Source organism: Stegodyphus dumicola, chromosome X2 (assembly GCF_044657685.1).
Source record: "Stegodyphus dumicola isolate Sdum_Otavi_A_Nest chromosome X2, ASM4465768v1".
NCBI classification, from domain to species: Eukaryota; Metazoa; Arthropoda; class Arachnida; order Araneae; family Eresidae; genus Stegodyphus; species Stegodyphus dumicola.
Genome location: NC_140781.1, coordinates 4,149,178 through 4,175,313, shown reverse-complemented (window position 1 = coordinate 4,175,313; position 26,136 = coordinate 4,149,178). Strand labels below are relative to the sequence as shown.

General features: G+C 31.8%; 1 protein-coding gene across 1 annotated transcript in view; it reads left to right on the top strand.

Annotated features, from left to right (window-relative positions):
- LOC118190618 (uncharacterized) overlaps positions 1-26,136 on the top strand; it is a 106,547-nt gene that overhangs the window by 48,923 nt on the left and 31,488 nt on the right. The window contains exon 4 of the mRNA XM_035361370.2: positions 25,216-25,357. Within this exon, the coding sequence (XP_035217261.1) occupies positions 25,216-25,357 (142 nt within the window). The remainder of the gene's footprint in view (positions 1-25,215; positions 25,358-26,136) is intronic.

Sequence of the window (26,136 nt, the reverse complement as noted above, 5' to 3'; positions counted from 1 at the left end):
TTACAAACAACATACATGACAACACTATTTAAGAAATAACATGAACTAGTAGTGTTTGAAAGTATAAATAGCAGTAGGAAGGTAACAGAACTAAAATTTTCAGTTAATAAAAAAAATTGTGATTTTTAAATAGAAAGCAATTAAAAGTGCAATAATTATGGATTGCAGTATTTACTAGTAATGCTGATATTTCTTAACACCAATTCTTTCGAGTTTTCGTGGTTTTCCCCATGTGTAACGTGTATACGCGCCAGTTTCCCGTAGAAAGTCCTCCACGAAGGCATCCTTTTCCTTAAGCAGATAGCCCTAGTGTGCTTTGCCGTAATTAAATAATAAAAAAACCAATTTCTTTCGATCACATGGTAAATTTATTTACCTATTTTAGTTTCCACATTTTAGAATACTGCTAGATTACAATGATCATTTCAGGCACTTTTATAATCAATAACTTTCGTTTTGATACTGTACAGAAATAATTTAAATAATGTAGTATACGATAGCAAGCTAAGTACGTTAAAGTAAGTTATTCGTTAAATAGCACACGATGAAACATTTTGTTTCTGTTTATTATGAATTTCTTTGTTATCACAAGCACATAAAATGTAAGCGAAGAATATACTTACATTATGAATATACCATACTTAAATGACTTACTTAATATACTTACTTAAGTATAATGAATATACTTAAATTTAATAAAGAACAATACCTAATTTCCAACATTCATTTATTGAGATAATCTAATAGACATACATAACGGCAATATTTGAAAAAACGCGAATTACACAGTGTTTGGAAGAATAGATACCAAACGACAAGTAATAAAACTGCAATTTGCAATCAGTAAAAAAAATATTTAGTGTTTTTCAATACTACACAATTAAGTATGGCATAATTATAGATTACAATATTTCATAGTAATGCTAATGTTTCCTTAACACTATTTTTTTCGATTATATGCGCAAAGTCTGAGCACCAACTTGTATCATGAACACAATAATCGATTAGTATGAATGATATACGCTATAGCACTTACGACGTTATAACTGAATCCGTATATCCAAATATAACAATAATCCGTGTACCCAAATATCGCACGACGTTATACCCGAATCCGTGTATCCAAATATAACGGTAATCTGTGTATCCAAATATAACGGTAATCTGTGTATCCAAATATTGCACCGCTGGAACCACTGAAGATGGACCGGAAAGTCATAAAACACCAAAACAGAACAGTATTTGACTGTATAAGACGATGTTAACACGTTGTAAGCAGATAGCCACCAACAAAATAAACAGAAATTCGGCATTACCACGAAGATTTCTCCTCAATTCAAAATAAACTGTCATCATTATATTTTTGTACGTGGTTCTCTTTCTGTATTGAAGCTCTCCAGTATTTAATTCCCACGGTGTATTACAAAAGCGTGAAGAAAATATTTCTGAAAATAAAATGGAGTCAAATTATCGCGCAGTTACTAACTTGTTCGAATTTCAAAGTTCAAAGCCAAAGCGCGCAAGTCTCGAGCTCAGATGTTCGTTATATAATCATGCAGTAAATAATATACATAGAATGTCGAACAGCAATTCATTGCAACGTTTCAGCGATTTATTCGATTGCATTAAACCTTTCGATGGTTCTTCTGATAATTTAATAGAATCTTTTTATAATGGCCTAGAAGAATTATTTCAACTGAATAGAATTACGAACAATATTCACAAAATACGAAATTTACAAAAAATATTTATCGGGCTCGCTAAAACATTTGTAATGTCAATGTCGCTAAATCCCGAGTGTAGCGTAATACTAGGATTAAAACAAGCATTTTTGAATGCACGGGGGAAGCGTAAAAATATAACAAACAGTTTATCAGAATTTTTATAGGTAATGAATTTCGTATTTTTGTTCACAGTTTCTCTAATTTTGATGTCAACATTTATTAGTAATTTATCAAAATCATTAATTTTGTCGTTTTCTATTAAAATTGTTAATATTTCTTTCTCCTTTTCCATTAATTTTTCCGTTTTGCTTCTCCTGACTGTGGGTGAGTTTTCCGTCATATATATTGGACAGCCGTTAAATATGCATGGATATGCATCGTCTTTTAACAACGGACATTTTCTCGGAATTCTTAAAATCGCCGTATTTTTATTCGTAAATACATCTTCGCGAAAATTGTACTTTTTGCTCTGTATGCGGTAAAATGCTTCACATTATGTCAGCATATTAATTCAAATAAATTCGTCTTTACTTCAAAGATAATAAATAAAGTCATATTTTAGCAGTGAAATAATTGCTAACATGTGATTTGCATTGATTTCGGAAATATGATTTTTAAAATATATAAAATGCATAACTTAGTAACTTACTTTATAGATTAGTTTCATTTTTAAATATTTTGCTATAATATTTATAAATATTTTAAGTATTAATTATCAAAAAAAATTTAAACAATAATTAATCACGTATTTAATGCTAATTAAATTTAATAAATCAAAATTATTTATATTAAATTTATATTTCATTAGATGAAGCTGCCTTAGATTAATATATTTAGATGAAATAAAGTAATGAAACATTGCTAAATAAATCTTATGCGGACTTCAGATTCTTGAAAAGGCAGATTTAGTGTCTTTTTGTCTATGAAACTGACGTTAAAATGACCACGTCTAAAAGCGGTCATATCATGACGTTTCAGCGACGTCGACAAATTGCCAAGATGCAACGGCAAATATTTTCCTTCTTCGCAACGTTATAAAGACGTCGTAAAAGTTACCACGACCACTTTGCAACGTCGTGTGCTACTTGGGGTAAGGTAAGAAGTGAGAGTTTAAAAAGCCAAAAGAATTCTTGAAGCGCGAATTATCATTTAGATTTTCTTCGCCTGCACCTGCCGAAATGTTGTTTAAATTAGCATAGTTGAAACTAAACCAATGGTAGCTAACCACTTTCGACTGAGGACACTCTTCACCAAGATCTCGTGACACGAGAATGTTTTTAATTGCAAATGATAATAATATGAATATCATCAATTATTCGGATATACCTGTTACTTTTAAATCTGCGCTTCATGCTTGTTATATAATTCATTAAAGCGTAGTCTTACGGCTGACAGGTCAGTACATTTCTCATCGTTTTCATAGATACACCATTTCGATTTCTATGTTCACATTACACTATTTTCATTGCATAAAATTCTTATTAGTTAAGTATTACGTTGAAAAAAAAACGATTACCTAAAAACAAATAAGAAAATTTCGTCACATAGCTCGAAGGGCTTCCTTACACATTAGTAGACTCAATCATTTAAGAATGAAAAGTCATTGAACAATCCCTGAACTCTTAGCTCATCAGTTGGCTAGAGTCTCAGATTACTGGTATTTTTCCTTAGATTCGGATGGATAATCGGGCTGACGGCATGGATATTTTGTACTTTGACTAACACGAGATCGTGCCAGATTCCTTGAGAAGTTTTCTACGATATTTTCTCTGGTCATTTACAAATAACCTTCACGGGCCTTCCTACAACTAATTAAATACTAAACTTAAATTACTTTTTTAAAGGAAGGTCCTTCGAAAATTACCTTAGAAGTTTTAAATGTAACTATAGAATAGTAAATCAAGAAATTTTATTTTTCTGTGAACTTTTATATTTGCCTAATCTTATACCTTATTTTGAAATAACGTATTCAGCATCTTACCATGCTTTATACTGCATGAATTGGTAATACGACGTCTGTTTAGGCTATGTAATATGTTTAGGCTATAATCTAAATATTGGATTTAATGCTTATCTGGTAATAGTTTTACTACAAATTACTTCGCCATAGTAATTTAAAAGCAAAACTCTTTCTCATTTCTCATCCTTCAACAAATGCCAGCTTTCATTTTATCTCAATGCTGTCTTCCTATCTAGGGTTTTTCTCCGGCAACAAAATGTCTTTTATTTAGAACTTAACGATTTTTAAACTTATAATAAAAGTGCTCAAGACTTCGCAGTTTTCTAGACTGCTAATTATCAAAGAATTGTTCTTTTGACCTTTAATTTATCTTTCAGATTTAATCATTCTATTAATTCTCAACTAGTGTGATGAATTTAAAAGTAAAAAACTCATTTATTTATAATTAAAATCGCAATTTGTTCTTTCATAACTTATCCAGTTGGTGTAATTCAATTTTTTTCTGCTTTAGGTACAATTGTTAACCTTTAGGAACATTTGTGACATTATTGTTAAATAATAAAAGACGTTTATTCCGCCATACAATTTTGTATCTGAGATATGGGCTTCTTTGGTTGTTTATTCATAAATGAAACATGTTGAGTATGAAGTTCATTATTTACGTTAGAAACCACATATTTACCGATTCTTCGGTTGCTTCTGGTATTTTCATCATATACCTTGTAGAGTTCCTCACTTTGTAATTCTAAGTAACTGTTGAAAGTGAAGAATCTTAAGAACTGATAAGCGAATAATCGCTTGAGTTCGTCTGACAAGAAAGAACAAGATAGAAGGGTAAACTAACCTTTTATTGTTCCAAATAAAGTTTAACAAAACTCCGTCTTGTAGTGTACAATAAAGCCGGCACTTGGGCTTGAACTTAAGAAACTAAGAATTAAACAAAACTAATCTTAACTAAAGAGATATAGCAGAAGCTATCAAGATTCTAACAGCGTTGTCCCCTTAACGCTAATAGACTGCAAAGCTATCAATGGCCTAAAGTACGGCCGAGCGTCATAATAGCTTACGAGAGAGGTGGACGGGTGCAGCCAGAATACCTGCCATCTCTCTCACTAAGACCGAAGAACTTCGCGGTTAAATACCGCTCTTTCTCATTATATATTCAGACGTGATTCTAAAACTACGTTCTAGCCGAAAGTGGTAAGTTGAAGTTAAGAATCGGAAAACCAGGAAAGAAACTTTAACTTAAAATTTAACTGTTAATTTAACATTTGTGACATTATTGTTAAATAATAAAAGACGTTTATTCCGCCATACAATTTTGTATCTGAGATATGGGCTTCTTTGGTTGTTTATTCATAAATGAAACATGTTGAGTATGAAGTTCATTATTTACGTTAGAAACCACATATTTACCGATTCTTCGGTTGCTTCTGGTATTTTCATCATATACCTTGTAGAGTTCCTCACTTTGTAATTCTAAGTAACTGTTGAAAGTGAAGAATCTTAAGAACTGATAAGCGAATAATCGCTTGAGTTCGTCTGACAAGAAAGAACAAGATAGAAGGGTAAAGTAACCTTTTATTGTTCCAAATAAAGTTTAACAAGACTCCGTCTTGGAGTGTACAATAAAGCCGGCACTTGGGCTTGAAATTAAGAAACTAAGAATTAAACAAAACTAATCTTAACTAAAGAGATATAGCAGAAGCTATCAAGATTCTAACAGCGTTGTCCCCTTAACGCTAATAGACTGCAAAGCTATCAATGGCCTAAAGTACGGCCGAGCGTCATAATAGCTTACGAGAGAGGTGGACGGGTGCAGCCAGAATACCTGCCATCTCTCTCACTAAGACCGAAGAACTTCGCGGTTAAATACCGCTCTTTCTCATTATATATTCAGACGTGATTCTAAAACTACGTTCTAGCCGAAAGTGGTAAGTTGAAGTTAAGAATCGGAAAACCAGGAAAGAAACTTTAACTTAAAATTTAACTGTTAATAAAATTAACATAATCCTTTTAACCTTAAATGTTTAATATACGTGCCCGCTACTATTCAGTGCAGAATTCCTATCAGCTTTGATTATGTTACGGCTATGATGATTAACAGAAGATTGGGCAAACTAGATCTCATCTTTTCCCTACATGTAGGCAGTAGAGTAGCAGTTATCTATATCTTTGTATAAAGATTTAATTTAAAACGGAAAATGGGCGAAATATAAACTGAGACACCTCGAAGATATCACGAAAATGTCATACTTTTACATTAAATAGCTATCGTTCATTTTTTATCTTAAAAGAACTCCGATAACGAAAGAATTCATGAGAATAATTTCTTCCTATACAATGTGCTAAATTTTTCATGCGCAGAGCTATATCTCTTGTATCAAAAGCATGTATGTGTAGCTACCTTGTAATATACATTAAAGGCGTGACGCTATGCTTTTGAACGCTCCACGTTATGCATAAATGTCTAATACTATGAAGACATAACTTCTGTTAATTTCAAAAGACTTCTAAGACCTCCTTCCTTGAAAAAATACTGGATGATCTACTAGGCTGAAAATCGGAAACAAAACGCAAAACACAGTAAATAAAAGCGTTAGCTAGAATATATGATTACCTTTGAGTCTGATTTCTGAAAGAAATTGTAAAGGCATTAAGATTTTTGATGCTGAGACATGTGAAAAATGAGCAATATCCTCGCCGAGACTCGAACCACGGATCTCTCGAATATACGCCGAGTATGCTGACCACTACACTTCGAAGGCATGCTAAGAAGCCGGGAGAAATACCTTATAAAGTAATTAATTATAATTAAGGCATTACTCAGAAAACAAATTTTAAATTATCTCAAAAATCAAGAATAGCATATCTGTAAGAGAATGCTGAAATACTAATTTCAACGTGCAAGTATTTTCAGTATTCAGATGGTATTATTTATAACGGCGAATAATTCATTAACTTCTAAAATAAAATTAAATATGTACTTGATTTTCAGCAGAAGCAATTAATTTTCAGCAAACCAAGAAAATATAAAGTGGCTTGACAATAAACTTATCCAATTAAACTTTTTAGTAAGCATTCCAAAAAAAGTTTAATAACTTTACTAAGCGTTTCTTTATATAATAGTCAGGTAGCCCCGCAATACATTAAGTGATCAAGGCATTTTTATTAATAGAAGTAATTTTATTTTTAAATTTGAAAGAATGCTTACTTTTGGCTTTATATAATAAAAATAGCAAACATTTTTACTTATTACCAGTGATTTTTCTTTGATTATCAGTTACTCTCCTGAAGAGATTTAAGGTATTTTTATCAAAAATTCGAATTTTACGATGCTCGTATAAAAGAAAATTGATTTTATACTAACGAGTTTCGAAGATGCAAGAACATTAATTTCAAAATATATTTATTTTATGTATTCAACGGATCAGTTATCTTAAAAAATCTAATTCTGTAAATCTTTAAATATTTTTGCAGTTCTGAAATGTGTTTAAAGATATCGCATTCGCCCAAAACGAAATGACGAAATGGCGAACGAAAATGGTTTCAAAATAATGGAAAATGTTTTCAGACTGCATGGCTCTAATTGGGAACTAGGGCCTTAAAACGAAGAATGTTTCATTTAAGACACATTTCTGAAATCTATTTTTAAGAAATGGTTTTTTATTGAATGTAAGTGCCGAGTTTTTGGTTCCGTGTTGCTGAAAGTGAAACGCGGAAGCACATGAGCGCTTCCATTCATTAAACCTTGACGTCCGAGATAAAGAGTTCTTGGGGTAGGGACGAATATACCTATTAGTATGTAAGAGCGGTCTTAAGGGTCAACAACCTTTTCCGTGCAAGTCATGCACTTCAAATTATCCCATTTGGACACGAAATAAGTTTCTACACTCTCTGTAAGTCTGTATCTAGGTTTAATTTCATTTTACTTTGACGGAAGGAAGAATGGAAGTTAGATGTGCGTGTTTTCAGAATATTCCCATTTTCGGATACCGATGCATCGTAGACTGCTCTTTTCGTTTTTACTTTATCACAGACGTTTTTCACATTACAAGGAACTTTTTTGATAAGAGACATTAAGTTTTTTTTTCGACTTTAATGTCTGACTGACATAAAATGGGATTATTCGTAGAATATTTCAGAAGTAGTAGATGTTTAAATTAGGCGAATATTAAAGCATATAGTTTAGAAAAAAACTAATTCGACGCTTAATTTGAGCGTTTCTATATTTTGAAGCACTTGAATAGCAATAATTTTTGCTAATACTCAATAATAATTCAAAAATCAGATATGCTCAACATCTACCTCATTTCAGTAAATCAAACTGAAATACGAAACCAAGGTTCTGCATTAAAACCTACTTACGATGACGATATGACAGTTAAATTTTGAAATTATTTATTCACTCAAAGTTAATTATCTTACATTTTAATGCTTTTATGTGCTCTTAAGACATATTTTAATGCATTAATTTGTTCCTGAAATGCAATTATTTGTGCTTTAGCTGCTTTACGCACTTTTCCATGTATATCTGGTGATATTCTCAACCTCCCTAAAAAGGAGAAAAGGTAAAATAAATTATTCTTCTGGTTAAACGAATAAAATTTTATGGCAATAGTTCTTCATTAACTGATGAGTTTCTAACTTGTAAAATATTAATTGGAAGCTTCAGTGTAATGGATACTGCTCCGAAACGAAAGATATAGAGAACAACAATTACTGTAATTGGAAGATATTTTGTTGTTAGTATAGGAAGGAAAACATATGACCCTCATCTTATTCCAGCAGACGAGCACGTATTTGGGAACAAATACCCTTTTGCATCGATCTGGAGATGTGCTTTCAAGGAAGGAAAACATTAAGATGAATAACAGCGCAAATGGCATACTTCGCTGTGCAGCATTCTCTTCTTAAGGGAGAGATTACTTTCATTCCTTTTTAGTAACATAATTTTGAGTTGCTCCAGATACGTTAGAAAAATGCCAAGTATTATATTATTAAAAAAGTGCATGCACTGCCTTTTTTGAAAGTTATTTTCATTTTATAAAATATTCGTCTACTGCTGCTTCATAATTTTTGAAGCGTAATTAATGATAAAAAAATGACTGAAACAATTTATTTCATGCGTATTTCTACAATATAATAATAAAACGCTTACGCTACTGGTCATTTTTTTAGTAAATGACAAAACTTCAGTATTTTGAGATATACAGATTTAATTCTTAACCATCATAAGGAAGATTTATAAGATATTTCTCTCGCCTTCATGGCATGACTTCGTGGTGTGGTGATCTGCATACTGGGCGAGTATTCCAGAGGTCTGCTGTTCGATTCCCGGCGAAGGCGTTGCTAATTTTTCGTTACTCCTGCTTCCAAATTACCTAGTGTCTCTACAGTGGCGCCTGAACTAAAAGGGTGTTGGATGATTATTCTCCTCACCCTTGATTTGGCGATTGGGTCCCCTAAAAACCCCAGTCGCCCTTTAAAAGGGGGTATGCCTTCGTGGTATGCCTTCTTGGTATGCCTTCGTGGTGTAGTGGTCTGCAGGCTGGGCGCGTATTCCAGAGGTCCACAGTTCGATTCCCGGCGAAGGCGTTGCTAATTTGTCATCACTCTTGCTTCCAAATTACCTAATGTCTCTACAGATTGTTTGAATGATTCGATTTTCCCGATCACAATCTGTACACAGATAAAGATATTAATCTCATTAAATAATAAGATGAAATGCTGAACGTGCATTTATTATCCTTTTAATGCCCTTTATCATATTGCTTGAGAATTTGTTATGTACTCCTCTGTCAAGCAGTAAAGATAAAAAGAAATTAGTTTATTTGTAATTGTTAATGCTATTAAACTAGGCATTAAAATATGAACCCTTATCATTTTTAATTTCTGCGGAGCTAAGGGCTAATTTTGCCTCCCGAATTTTAGTTTTATTATTATCTTCTGATATTACTGTTATAGATTACATAATTTTTAAACTTAAAGGATTGAACTAAAGTAATTTAGTGAAATTGCATGCAGATTACCCATTAAATTAAATTTTCGTCACTGCAGCTCACATAATAAATAAAGGAAATATTTTCTTATGATATATTACATTTCTTATAGGCGCTTTATAAAAAAATTGGAAACTAATTTTTCCAATCTTTCATTAATAATAACATTTACACAAAATGATATACATTTTCATGGACAATCAAATCGAAGTTCACAGAGCTATTAGCTAACAAATTCTTCAAATACTATTTTAAGCTGTTTCATTCAAAACATTATTTTCATGAAAATTCTTATCCAGCTACGCCAAAGGAATTCCCTCATTATCTTTTACTGTGAAGTTTCTTCTTCATTTCTTGATCACGTTTTCTGCAGATTCTGATTGCCTAAGCAAACACCTGGATCTTCTGTAATAAGAGGTTTCGCTATCTGAACCCATTTTATTTTCCAAGAGCATAGTCACATTTTTCTATTGTATCTAGGGCTTCATTTTTAAGATTAAAAAGGCCTGAGCTCTGTGAAATTCCATCGAAAGATCATAAATAGAAATGTATAGTAAAATTTTAACGAATAAAAATGAATAAAAGTGAAAGGTAAAGTAATAATAAATAAATAAAGAATATTTAAAATTAAAAAAGACAAAAATTTTAATAAATTAAGCTAAATTTATGATAAATACAGAACTAAAACGAAATAATACGTAAAACAAGTTAAAAGTAATAAAATAAACAGTAAATGGACATGGTAACGAGGAAAAAAAAATATAAATATTTTGAACAGCATTCTTTGACATAAGGTAAAATTGAATCTTTACTTTGGCTTCTTATACGTTTAAAGCCCTTTCGAAGATTATAATAATAATAATGACCTATAATAATTCTTGTTTCTGGTGTGATCGCATTTCGACATGGGAGATTTTCTTCCTCAGCTGCTCGAGATTCGCATTTTCTTGCATATTATCCATTTTCAGGGAAAATTGTAAGGATCTTAAGTTTTACTAACGTTTATTTTATTTTAAAACTTCACTATATTTTCTTATTTTCCACTTCCGGCCAGAATTAAATGCTTTAACTTGTTTATGCAAATTTTACTTGCTAACTCCCAAGTATTTAAGTTGTGGCTTTTTGCCAAGAGTTAGAGAGAGAATGAGGAAGCGAGCGGCTTGCCATGCATTCTTACGAGTTTTCAATCGGTTGGTGTTTGCCTTGAAGACCAGAGGTTTAGCCCTCTTGATATTTGAATACGTATTGTAGTTTAGTTTCAGCAGTTCGGCGTACTACATACGTACCCTTTTAAAAAAGACAAGTCTTAGTGTTAAGCATTTGTATACTAATTCAAAGTTAGCTTTTAGTTAGAGTTTTAGTAGTTTTATATTTTCACGTTCAGACCACAAGTGATTGATGTCTGTATCCCGAAGTACGGGAGAATCTGCAAAGTAATAGAGAATAAAGGGTTCAGTATACCCTCCTGCTTGTGTCGTCTATTCCACACAATCTGGAACATAGCTTTAGTAAGCTCCCTGTTCTTATTCAGGATACGTTATGTTTCCGAAGCAAGTTAAAAGACATACTAGTCCTGACAATGCGAGGCATGCATTCGCTATCTAGTATCAATATATAGTTTCACTATTAAAAATAAAATCCTGATATGTTGAGAAATTGCAGAATTTTGTGTTAATATTGCGATTCAGTTGTATTAAAATACAGGAGCTCGTCTTATTTGAGATTCCGGTGTATTCTGGCAAGAAATGCGATTTCTCTTAAAACTTGGGAAGTACCAGAGCTTAGTTTTAGTGAATTACGGCTAAATTTAAAATCGGATTGTATCTTTCAAACATATGAAAGAAAGTTAAGCAAATCACTGCTGGCATGAATTTGATGTTTGCTTTTATTTATGACAGTAAAACGTAAGACATTTTCATATTTTAAATCGTTAACTTTTTAAACATAGAAATAAAACAGTCTAAATGACAGGGTCTAATTTCAGAAACTTAAAATAAAATTGATAAAGATGTAGAAACCAAGATCTGCGTTGTTGTGTCCCTGCTAAAAATGCCCCACAGAAACCAATAAAACTTTTTATGGGTACCCGTAGAATTCTATGGGTTTCTATTGACTTTTTACTGCTTTTTACTGGTCTTTACTAGTTTTTCTTGCTGGTATCAAAATGTTCCATAGAAACCAGTAAAACTTTCTACTGGTTTCTGTAGAATTTTGTTGGTTTCTAGTGCCTTTTACTGGTTTCTGTTGACCTCTGTGGTTTTTCTTGTTGGTATCAATGGGAACCCATACAACTAACATCAATGTCAGAACTTTCTACTGGTTTGTATTGGTTTATATTGACTTTTACTGGTTTTCTTACTGCCATCAATAGATATTGATACAAATAACAACTGAAATGGATGTCAAATAAATCATCTGTTGGTCTATATGGGCTTAATACGAATTTTTTAACTGATGTCAATAGCCCTGTTGTAAACAATGAAATTATTATTGGTATCAGTTAACATTGGTACCTTCATTGGTACATGCCTTCATTGGTATTCTCGTTGTCTACTGATTATTTTAAATTATTTATTTATTTATTTTTATTTTTTTTAAAATTTGCTATTGTTGAGATTTAAGTTACTTCAGTTTTATAAAGAATATTAACGTTTAAAAGCAAAAAACATTCAGCAAACCCTCTCATCTGCACCACTTTCCTAGAACGATCAGCATTTCACAGACTATAAATAAACATGAGCATTAAATACGATATCTTTAAGAACGTTAGAGTAACCTGGATATGTAAGTGGAAGCCTTAGAAAGGGTTCACTATATATGCTCATTTATTTGTTTTTTGAGACCAGCCACATTTCCAGAATTTTCTTTGCGGGTGGTCGCCTTAGGAAGAGAATGTTCAATACCAACTTGTACTTATGTTTTCAGAAATACTGGTTTCTTTTAGAGACGGTGATTTTGGAGAGGTGGTTTTATCACGAGATGGTTCTCTGAATACACACACGCATGCTCGCACTCATATACGTTTTATCAACATTTCTGAGAATACAAGTAAACACTGGTATTGAACACCATCTCTTTAACGCGACCACTTTCATTCACAGTTTTCTGAGAGTAAAATTATTTTTCTCCATGTTGACGCTGAAATGAAGAAAAACATCCCCCCCTTTCATAAATGGAAGTTGCCAAACAAGGAACATGGCGCTCTACCTGTTAACGTTGTTATGAGATCTTTGTGTTATGGCCTTGGTGGATGGTAGGCTGCAGTAATGTAATGAATAATATTTTTAATATGTTTTACTGTTTTAGATGTTTATAATGAAAAACAAAATAGTAGCATTGCTTATGAATATGAAATAATATATGAAAGACTATGTCAGTAGAGTCATGCACGTCTAATGGATTTTAATGTTTGAGTGAGCTGACAGTTGAATAGTTCTGAAATGGAGTTTCTCCAGTAAGAAAAAACTAGTACGTGAACTTGATTTTCCATCTGTGATTTTATCCTATGAAGCAATATGCTTGAAGACCGAAAAATTGGTAATTTCAGCCTTGATAATTTGGATAAATGTGTTTGCAGAATAAAGAAATCTTTTGTATTCTACTGAAATTTTCTTTTTCAAAACTTGTTTTTTAATTATAATTTAGAAAAACTTTTGAATGCTTTGTTGATGTAGATGATTTATCATTTGAGTATTATGTACTAATAAATCTGAGCAGACTTAAAATTAAAAAAGCTCTTGCATGATTCAGTTTTGAATTTTCCGACTAGTACTAATGTAATGTGGTTGGGCAGAAGGAATACTTTTTTGTATCTTAAAAAGTTCTAATTATATTTCGCCGAACAAAAAGGTAAGTTTCTTTTAAATGAAGCAAACATTTAAATATTTAGTAAGAGTATTAGTTATTGAATGAGTTAAGCAAGATCTGGAAGCCAAGGAATCTTTCTCGCTTTTTTAAAGCATCGTGTGAAAATTTAGACGACCGTATGGTAGCTCACACTGTTTACATTTGTTTTTCTTTTTGGTCCATTTCTGTACAAGTATGAGATTAGAACCACATTGTCACATTAAATATTTTGTGCCAATTTTTTAGAACATATATAATAAAAAATTATTATGCATATTTTAATTTTCATCATTATTAGTTACATGAAGAAAATTTCAAATGGTTTTTTTTCATAAATTTCTTCTGAAATAGAGTGACTAATTAATAGAGTTTATCTAATACTAAATATGCTGATTATGGTAGTATACAATAGAAATATAAATTCTTTATTTGAATACGCGAAGTGAAACCTTTTATAGTGGTTATTTTTTTAGATGATAACCTCTGACAGTGACACATTTGTCATGAACATAATTAAATAACAGTACTTAAAATCACTGATAGCTCTGTCATTGATAAAAGAAACTGCCATTATCTGGAATTGTGGAGTAAATTGTGTTTTGGAAGAGTTTCACTGAATAATTATTTGATTTACGTGTAATAATTTTTACGTTGGTATGAATTTTAGAAAAGTAATGAAAGGTTTTGCAAGACAATTAAAGCCAAAGATTTTCAAGTCATGAGTCTTGCAACAGCACAATTTTAGAATTACTTTCAAATATAGTTAGAGCAATATTTAAACATTATGTTCTTACATTAGGTATATTGCGGGAATAGCAATTACAATTTTTTGCACTAAATTCATCTGTTTGTATAGCTATTATTAAATAAATAAAGTGTTTATAAGCAAATGTGACTATATTTGCTGCATTTGCTTAATTGGAATGACATTTATTTTAATATAAAGCTGCGTAGAAGATTTATTTACACTGCTAATTACTACACTATGTAAATTTCATTCGGCAGTGTAAATACAGGAAATGCTCAGCACTTTTTGATTGGTATTTTTATATTTTACTACATAGAAATTTAGTTTATTAATTTAGTTATTTCATAAATAGCTACTTATTATACATGTACACTGTGCAAAAAAAAAAAAAAAAAAAAAGTACAGTTCTATATCTCTTGTTCTGCTGGGCCGATTGACGAAATTCAAATGCGTTTTTCATGACTCGTAAACGCGACTTAAGCTATATATTAGATTTATATATAGCATTGCTTTAACATAGGTATTTGGGCACAAAAGGGGACTTTTTCTGAAATAGCATACCAATGTTTTTCCATAGTTCGATTTTACCACCCAAATTATGCCTAAATATTAAATTTTGTAAAATTTAGTGCGAAATTTACGGAGAAATTCAAAAATTTAACTTGGCGCATTTTCTTCAGTTGCGCCAAGAATACTTCACTTGGCGAACTTCATAATATATGACAACTTATTTTCTTTTCCCTTCCATTGTGCAGGAAGGGGGAAAAGTCATATCTTTCTTACCTTTTTACATTGTGGATGAGCGGAAAAAAGTCACATCGTTTCTACATTCAAATAATTTTAACAATGTGCCTAAACCACATTTGATGTTATTATCGCTTTAAAAAAATATGCCAAATTTCAAAATGCGCCAATTTGTAAATTCACGTATATTTTCGGAAATCTTGAATAAAAAATTCTAATTTTTTGCAGGTATGCTTAGAAATTCATGTACTTTAAGATGATGGTAAAACTTATATAGGTTATAATTAAAAATGGTTTTCGAAAAAATTATAAAAATTATTTAAAAATACAAATTTTAGAAATAAATGATAAAAAAATGGACGAATGTTATTTGGAATGAACCTAAATTTCGAAATGTGAAAGGGAGACTCAAATAGATTTAATAAAAAAAGATATATTTACAAATATATACCAAACTCAATTAGCATTGAGGAGCTGCAATTTTGAGAGCTAATTTTTTAAAAACTACTCCTGCGATTTTTACAAAACTTAGCAGCTTAGCGTAATATGAGTCTTAGAAGTGAAATATTGAAAAAATTTGGCATGTCTTTTCAGAAAAGTCCGATTTTGTGTCAAAATACGTATATTAGAACAATGCTATATATAAATCTAATACATATCCTAAGTCGCGCTTTCGAGACATGAAAAACGCAAATTTAATTTCGTCAATCGGCACAGTAGAACGAGAGAAATAGAACTGTCCCCCTTTTTTTTCCGCAGTGATCATGAGTATGACTATATTTATACTTATTCACAGGGATAGAATTTTTGCAGTACATAGTCAATAAATAGGCATTTTTACATAGAGAACTACATTTTCTATAAATATATACACTGAAGTGACAAAAGTCATGGGATAGCAATATGCAAATATACAGATAGCAGTAGAATCGCGTAGAAAATTTATAAATGCGAAGTGCTTTGACAAGGCTTTCATTTGTGTTCAAGTTATTCATGTCAAGACGCTTTGACGTGATTATGGCCGCACGACGAGAATTAACAGACTTTGAACGCGGAATGGTAGTTGGAGCTAGACGCATGGGTCATTCCATCTCGGATATCGTTAGGGAATTCAACATTCCGAGATCCACAGTGTCAAGAGTGTGCCGAGAGTATCTAATTTCAAGCATAACATCCCACCATGGACAGCGCAGGGGCCGACCACCTGCACTTAACGACCGAGACCAGCGACGTCTGCGTAGCGTTGTCAATGATCACAGACAAGCAACACTGCGTCAAATAACCGCAGAAATCAATGTGGGACGTACGAGGGACGTGTCCGATAAGACAGTGCGGTGAAATTTGTCTTCCTTGGGCTATGCCAGCAGAAGACCGACTCGATTGCCTTTACTGACAGCACGACATCGCGACTCTCGTGGGCTCGTGAGCATATCGGTTGGTCCCTAAACGAATGGAAAACCGTGGCTTGGTCAGTTGAGTCACGATTTCAGTTGGTAAGAGCTGATGGTAGGGTTTGAGTATGGCGCAGACCCCACGAAGCCATGGACCCAAGTTGTCAACAAGGTACTGTTCAAGCTGGTGGTGGTTACATAATGGCATGGACTCGGTCCTCTGGTGCAACTGAACCGATCATTGACTGGAAAGGGATACCTTCAGCTACTTGGAGATCACTTACAGCCATTCATGGACTTCATGTACTCAAACAACGATGGGATTTTTATGGATGACAATGCGCCATGTCACCGGGCCACAATTGTTCGCGATTGGTTAGAAGAACATTCTGGACAATTCCAGCGAATGATCTGGCCACCTAGATCTCCCGACATGAATCCCATCGAACATTTATGGATTATCATCGAGAGGTCAGTTCGTGCCCAAAACCCTGCACCGTCAACACTTTCACAATAATGGACGTCTATAGAGGCAGCATGGCTCAATATTCCTGCAGGGGAATTGTTGAGTCCATGCCACATCGAGTTGCTGCACTTCGCCGGGCAAAAGGAGGACCGACAAAATATTAGGAGGTATCCCATGACTTTTGTCACTTCAGTGTATGTTATAGTATAGATTTTACTTATATAAAGTCCGTGGGAGATTACATAGCACTAAAAGTGGGATACGGAATAAGATAATGTATATTGCAGGTTACGGGATTATTTCTTTAATTCCCAAAATGTGTATTGAGAATCGGATTAGTTGAAATTTATTATATTTAGTGTATTATTAAGTGTATTCTATTTTATGTTGATGTTTTGTTTATATTATGTTGAGGGATTTTAAAATTTTATAAAAGAATTTGTATAAATGTTTTGTAATACATTAGAACAGACATTCATAGAGAAAAACAGAGGCCTATAAGCTTCGAGTTGTTTAAAATTTTATTAAGTTGATTCTCATTGAATTTTATTTAAAATTATTTTACATGCTTCCCCCCATATAGTTCTGTATATTTCATCAGTGATAATTGTGTACTTCTGCTGGTTTATACTTATAATTACTAGTTTTCATGGAGATTTGATCTACGGTTATATTTTTGTATGTTGTTTTTTACAGATATTCTGTGTATGGATACCAGTATAATTAATTTTATTGGTTTTGTTTATGGATTTTTGTCTACTGGTTTTTACGTGATTGGGACTACGGGTACCTATACAGGTCTACGGGTTTTGTCTACTGTTTTACGGAGATTTTCTTACAGGTACCCCTTTTAGTTCGGGCGCCACTGTAGAGACATTAGGATTTTTTGGAAGCAAGAGAGATGAAAAATTAGCAACCGCCTTCGCCGGGAATCGAACCGCGGACCTCTCAGTTACGCGCTGCGTGTGCTGACCACTACACCACGAAGGCTCGCTAAGAAGGCGGGAGAAATACCTTATAACGTTTTCAACGCAAAAACCCGATTTAAAAGGGGATTATTGGAAAAGAAATACGTCTGAGAAATCTAGACGAATGAATATTGATATAGAAAGACATATGTGAAATATAGACAAAAGAAAATTGGCAAAGAAACATGCCTGAAAAATGTAGGAAAGTTGAATATGACTTGAGGTTTAGAAAACCCTTAAGAGGTTGAATAACAGTAATCTAACATCAGAGAACACGCAAAAATTCACACTCTGATTCACTTCAGTTAGAAAAAAAATAAAGAATACAGAAAGACAATGTTTACTTTTAATAATTTTATTGGTTTCCCCACTGTAGAATTATTAATCTATAAAAAACAAAATTTGAACCGGTTTTTTTTTCCTCTTTGTTTTTCTAACTTTTGCATTAGAATTACATCAATCTTTCATAAATTATGTAAAGAAAAAGGAGTAAAATGCTGTCAGAGCCATCAAAGTAAGTTATACACAAAGTATAAAATATGTGTCAAACGGAAAGATCGGAAAATGCTGTATGAAAATATGCGTTTAAAGTGCAATGCATAAAATGACATAATAATTTTTTTCTCACTCCGATAAATGACAGAATTTTACGCTGAATACCTATCGTAAATGAATCAGGAACAAAGGATAGTAACCTTTACTGTAAATTAATTATTCAAGTGCAGTTTCGCTGCTTGGCAGCAAAGTAATGGTTTCCACTATCAAAAGAGCAATGACTTGTGGCAAAAACTAGGTGTTCACTGATTAACCATATTGCAAAAAGCATCTTTTAAATCACCAAGCGACGCAACGCAGTTAATTTTTTTTGTGTTTTTGAAACGATCGGTTTTGTTTTACAACCATGCTTTTTTTCACCCGGAAGTTGTCAATTTTCATTATTTCTTTGCGATTTTTAAACGTGCTGGAAAATGTTATGTACACATTTGTCATTTGGAAATATGAAACATTTCCAATTAATCAACCTTTTTTACGATAAAGTATTATTAAAGTATTAATGGTAAATGTGCTAGAAGCAATAATAATGTTATGAATGAAAATCAAAATTCACTGGTATTTTAATGTAAACCTATAAACGAATTTTATATTGATAATATATTATGATATTATTGTGCACTGTGGTCACAAATTTCCTTACCCGGGCCTTTATTTTCGTAATGGTTGGTCATACTTCCAGTTACAAAAATATTACTTTAAATGACTCAAAGATACATGTTTGGGCATTTTTAAATTTAAAGATTAATTTCAGTTTTGTAAATGTTGCGAAATCTAGCCTTCTGCACGTTCTTCCGGTCACTATAAGTATGCTTAGGAAAGTTTTGTACTCGTTAAAAAAATTAAAACACAAAATATTTGACTCCCGTGCTAAATAATTAACTCAAATTTTTTATTTTAAAGCCTGCGATTTTTGACGTGATATTCAGTTTGCATTAAAAGATCGCAAAGTAAACAAATTAAAATAAATCCCCCTTAAATTCCTCCTTAAATGTACTCAATGATACTGTTTTGTAATGTACTAGTGTGTTTATTTTAGAATTTTATTAGATTTCTTGTGCCGACAGAATTTTCACATGAATAGTTTATGAGTTTTCAAAGTCTAAAAACGCGTTATTAGTATTTTTGTGAAGTTTTATTACTTTAGAATCATAATCTGGTAACGGTAAAAAAAATTCATTAAATGAAAAATATTTTTAATTTTTAATTATTGCAAATAATATTATGAATTGTCTCTATGCAAATATTGAAGCTTGCCAGTGCTTTCTATAAGACTATGTGAACGCGAATTCTATAAGATTATGTGAATAAGATCTCCATTTTTCAAACAAATTCTATTGATCTATATTTTTCTCAATAATTTGCATAGAAATGCTCGTTAGGCAATATCGTAACATCAGAAACCTTTTTCTAAACGATATCTTATTTTTACTTACGTATAAATGCAAACATTTCGTTCTTCAATTTTCGTATGGTCCCTGAATAGGATTTTTTATTTTAATATCAAATATCTCGGTCAATTTTTTGTTGTACAGGAGTGGAATTCTTTGTCTTAATTGATATAACGAAGGGGAAGTGCGGCCATCGGTTTCAAAACTAAAGGCCGTGTAAGGACTTTTGCGAACACGGTGTATCAATCCCAGAGCCGTACCTACATATTTTTTCACCTGAGGTAAAGCAGTAAATGTGCGCCCCCCTGTATACAATGCAAAATTATTTATTTACCTATTTGTGTGTGGGGGAGAATAACTAAATAATACTAAATTATGTTTGAAAATATAACATTATACAAAAACGCACAAAATATACAAGTCATAGGATTTTTAATTTACTTTTAATTCCTTTTATTTTGAATATATATATGCATGATTGCACATATATACATATAATTCTATATGTAAAACAAAGTAACTATATTTATATACATTTTATGTTCATTAAAAGTAACTATTTCAAGTGAAAATACAATAAATCTTAAAATAATATTTAATTATAACTGTATATTCCACAAAATGAAACATATGTAATGATTAACTATTTTGAAAGGGAAAACATTAAAAATATCTTTTTTGAAAATGGCAAGTAATATTAAGTAGTACAAGTAAAATATCTGCTCAAAAATTTATGGCATAAGCTTTTCAAACATATTTATGATTTAATTTTTCTTGCTTTTAAAGAAACACATTCATCAATATTTTTTTCAAAATCTATTTGGTTACTTAACTCATGTTCTATAGAGAGAATGACCATGTTTGAAAGTTTCTCTTGGCGTAGTGAAGATCTCATATAATCCTTTATTATTTTAAGTTTGATAAAGCTTTTTCCTCCACTAGCTATAGTAACTGGCAACGTTAAAGAAATTCTTAACACTGCTTCCAAATTCGGATAGGATTGAACTAAATTATAATTGTTAATTATTTCTAAGCTTTTAGCTGCTTTTGTGTCCGGAATTATTGAAATAGCATAGTTTTTAAAACTAGATATTTTTGACTGAATTTTTTCAGCGTTCATATCATTCGGATATTTAAGTGCTAAGTTATAAGCTGATGCCTTTAAATTACTTAAATCTAATGTTATTAATATGTAAGAATTATGTTAATTTTATTAACAGTTAAATTTTAAGTTAGGGTTCCTTTCCTGTCAAATTCTTAATTTCAACTTACTACTTCCGGCCAGAACATAGTTTTGGAATCTTTTTGAATATTTAATGAGGAGGAGCGGTATTTAAACCGCGAGGTTTACTTGCAGAGTAAGAGAGAATCAGAGTTTCTGATTGACGCGCGTCTGCCTTTTGGCCACTCTCTCTCTGTAAGCTGTTATTACGACCGACCTTACTAAGGCCCTTGATTGCTTTTCAGTCATCTGGTTTTTAAGGGGCCAACTGCATTAGAAACTTGATAGCTTCGACTATATTTCTTTAGTTAATCTTAGTTTCAGTTTAATTCTTAGTCTCTTAAGTTCAAGCCCAAGTGTCGGCTTTGATTGTACACTCCAAGACGGAGTTTTGTTAAATCTTATTGGAATAATATAGGGTTAGTTACTCTTCCATCTTGTTGTTTTTTGTCACACGAACTTAAGCGATTATTCGCTAACTAGTTCTTAAGATTCGTCACTTTCTACAGTAACTGAGAATTACACTAAGTCTTACAAATTGTTCACCAGTTAGAAATTGAAAATCGGAACAGATTTCATTTAACGTTTCGTATCGCCATTTCAATTATGAAATTAAAACGTCGAACACTTCTTTAATTTCTATAAAAATATATTTTTCTGAAAAACTAAAATTTATATCAATTGATTCCTCACAATTTGATTAATTAACTTTTCGTTTTCGTTTCTCTTCAAATTCTGATGATATATTCAAATCTAAAGCTGAAGTTTTACATTTTTCAAAAATGCATTGAGAAATATTTTCTTTCATTTCCTGCGATGAAAGACATAGTCCCTCTGTTAAGAGTGCGGCTTTATAGACAGTTATAGTTTTTGACTGCAAGGCATTATTTACTTTTTCGATTTCTTGCATTATTAAATTTCACGCAGATAACAAACATAAAAATTTTAAATTGATTTGTTTCAAAATGCTGTTATTTTCAGCCTATTTCAAAGATTTGTGATTTTAAGCAATATCTTTCAATAATCTATATACTTATGTTATTTGTAGATCTAATTCTTTAACAGCATTATCTCTTGATGACCATTGTGTATCCGTATGACCTTTTACCGTTGTTTTCAAAACGGACATAAGTGCATCCCATCTACTCCTTGAAGATACAAAAAAGTTATAAATCCTTTGTACAGTGCCAAAAAATATTAGCATACTTGAATTTGTTGAAACGGCATTTTGCATACTAAATTTATACTATGAGCCAAACAAGGAAAATATGTAGCTTGATCATTTTTTGACAAATAATGGATCTAGCTGCATTGTTTACAACGCAAAGTTCTTTTAATATTCACTGATGTATTCCAAAATTAAGTTAAAAATCATAAGTTCTAAAAATAAATTTCTGCATTTTTGATCGAATAGCTAATTTGGCGCCCCTTCTATTTGTTCACCTGAGGCAAGTGCCTCACCTGCCTCACCCTCGTCCGAGCCGTGATCAACGCAGTGAGATTACTAGACAAATATTAATGAAATGCATTACTAACAAAAAATTTATTTATTTTTATTATTATCTTGTTTTTAACTCTTCGAATCTCATATAATTTGCCATCAATATTATATGATTATCTTTAATCATATTTTTGCTTAATACTTATTTTTCATCTTAAATAGTCAAAGCACTTTGCTTTTATACTCTGAATCTTTGGTAACAAAATGTATAAAGAGAAACGATTTACAAACTACCTTCAAAATGTCTTCTGCTATGTTGCATTACACAGATGAAGACGCTACTCAACCTTTCATGAGATCCACCAGAATTCGCTGAACCAGAACACTTTTTGACACCACTGGGCCTGATGAAAGATTACAGAAAGGTGAAACTTGTAGATTCAGATTTATGGGGCAACTTGCATAATGAAGTGTGTATACATCATGTTACACATAAAATCCCTGTGTATATATTTCTGATGCTTGCAGTATATGAATTTGCTTTTCCAAGCACTAGTGCAAGTGGATTATTCTTTTCTCATGCTTATATTCTAAAAATCTCGTTTTCTCCTTTTCAATCTATCTTGAAAATTTACATTCATTCTTTTTGGGAAGAGATACGTATTTTTCGCACTTTTCCCCAATAATATGAACTTTTCAATTTTATTTAGATCTTGGCGTGGATATTCCACCAAGGTCCTAACTTCAGTGGTTTCTTTGAACTTACTGATATCGCCACCTTGATCTTCACTGTTGGGGTTTTATTACTACGATTAAGTGGTTGGGTTATTTGAATATCAAAGAAAATTAGGCCAGTCTGGTTAGAAGGGATGCTGTCGTCGGGGACATCATGTTACACATAAAATCCCTGTGTATATATTTCTGATGCTTGCAGTATATGAATTTGCTTTTCCAAGCACTAGTGCAAGTGGATTATTCTTTTCTCATGCTTATATTCTAAAAATCTCGTTTTCTCCTTTTCAATCTATCTTGAAAATTTACATTCATTCTTTTTGGGAAGAGATACGTATTTTTCGCACTTTTCCCCAATAATATGAACTTTTCAATTTTATTTAGATCTTGGCGTGGATATTCCACCAAGGTCCTAACTTCAGTGGTTTCTTTGAACTTACTGATATCGCCACCTTGATCTTCACTGTTGGGGTTTTATTACTACGATTAAGTGGTTGGGTTATTTGAATATCAAAGAAAATTAGGCCAGTCTGGTTAGAAGGGATGCTGTCGTCGGGGACTTTCTAAAGGCAGCTGGCTGATATCCACATCACACATGGGGAAAGCCGCGAAAATCAAACATGCAGTCAGCATGTGTTGGTAGAGTTCGAGTCAAACTCTTAGCATTCCGAAGTTTTAACCATTCGGCCACTGGTGGGGTACCATCATGTTGATATGTTAAACAGTTTATTTAATAATAATCAGAACATCCCGCCATTTTACACTTTAGAAGCAACCGGAAATTGAAGATCTCCACCTAGAGTTTGTAAAATGCAAATCCACAAAAAGTAGTTCGTATAAAATTTGGCTATCTCTGTGAGTCTTGGCCTAAATTCTATTCTTACTATAATTAGATCGTAACAGAAGAGTAAACAAAAGGTTTTAATAAAAGAAATGGCAATAGTTATGTGCGGTTATTTAATAATTTCAAGAGGAGTTCATTTATACTTTATTCCTGCTGCATAAACTGATATATCATCTGGAAATCCAGTATGGAATGTCTCAGCGTCGAAGGTAGATCTATCATCTCTAAACTAAGAGATATTCTCTGTTTCTTAATTTCTTATCATTTGTAAGTGGCTGATAGAAAGCTTATGAATAAATAATTCGAAACTTGCAAACTAAAAATTAACTTAATTTAGCCTTCAAAATTTTGAATTATTGAAATTAATCTTCTGTCGGCAAAATGCACTCCTCTCAACAGCCAAGGACTTGCCGATTTGGCATTCTCCAAGCGGTAGCCTAACCCTCACTCATTTCACTCTTTTGCCTTCGAGAACACATTCAGAGACAAAGCAAGCAACAAGCTTTAGATTAAACCTGAATCCGCGACTATCGGCATAATAGCCAGTCACCATTAACAACTAAAATCATAGTGTCAATTCTCAAAACAACGTAAAAACATCTTTTAATGTCATTAAATTCGAGGTAATGTGAAATCGCTTTTTTAATTTAATTGAATTCGTGTATTTAAACTATTTATTTTTAATTGAATTATTGGTCTTTATTTTCAGTTTTATCACAGCTATGTATACATGTATTATAACTGCACAAACGAATACATAGTGTCTTCGCTTACTACAGTTTGAACTTTCAAGTATAAAATCAATGCCCATCCACAAAAAATAAGACAATATTTTTATTAAAATCTCTATCTCATGAATAAAATTATCTTTTCTTACAGCATATTTCGAGAAGATGTATGTTAAGTGTTTAATGAAATCTAACTTATAACTGCTTAAAGAGTTTTAAATTTTAAGAATATTTCTCTAATATAACTCAAAAAGTTTCGATTGATTTCATAATTTGCCTGAATAATATGTAAAACAAGTAAATAAGTTTAAAATATAAATTATGTACCTTCACCTGTTAAAAGTTAATGAAGCTATATTAAATGTGGCTTTAGTTCATTGATGACGTTATGTATACGTCTTAGAAATATATCCAAGTTTGTGAATAAAGCAAGAATGTATTTCTTCTTTTTTTTAGAAAGAGAGTGATGAAAATGGAGAGTCTGATAAGTTTAAGAAAGCAAAATCATTGAATCCTGTTCATCCAAAAAGAGACACTGGAGTTCTTGATCCAAGCATTAGGGAAGTACTAGAATACCAGAAATGTCAGCTCATTGCAGGTATGACTAATAGTTTAAACATATCAGTAAATTTTCTTTGAAGATCGCAAAGAGTAAAAAATATAATGAAATGTTTCTTTCTCAGAAACTGTAAAATCGGACATTAAGGTTCAAAAGAGCTTCAGAACTCATATTTTTTTAGCTCTTCTTGCTTCGTCTTATAACGAAGTAAATGATATTCTAATCGTCACATGCATGCTCTTTTCGTATGCCATTGTCTTACAGTTTTAAATCACAAAATCTTTAAAAATGCATAGAGCTCGAATATTTCACACGTGAAGTATTAACACTCATAAGTGGAATTAAAAGCAACCACTCGCTTCTAATAATAGAATACAAGAAAATACATTAGCAGCGGAACATTTTTTCAGCTCGAAAATTGGCAGCTTTTCTTATTAAATAAGACAAAGCATTTGATAACAGCCAGTCTGTCTAGTAATAGTTAATTTTAGTCGAGGTTCTTTCCGTGGCAAACTGAGTCATATTTATCTTATAACTGAGAAATAGCCCTAATATCTTTAAATATATATATATATATACATATATAGACAACAGTGTCGACATTGTTGTGTATCTATATCTACGCCTATCAGTGGTATATATAATACATCTATCAATGGTGTGTGTGTGTGTGTGTGTGTGTGTATGTATATATATATATATATATATATATATATATATAACAAATATTCTCTATTCGTATAAAGCAAATATAAAATTAGAATAAAAAATTTACTTAAGAAATTTTAATTGCAAAGAAATAATAATAATTATTATTG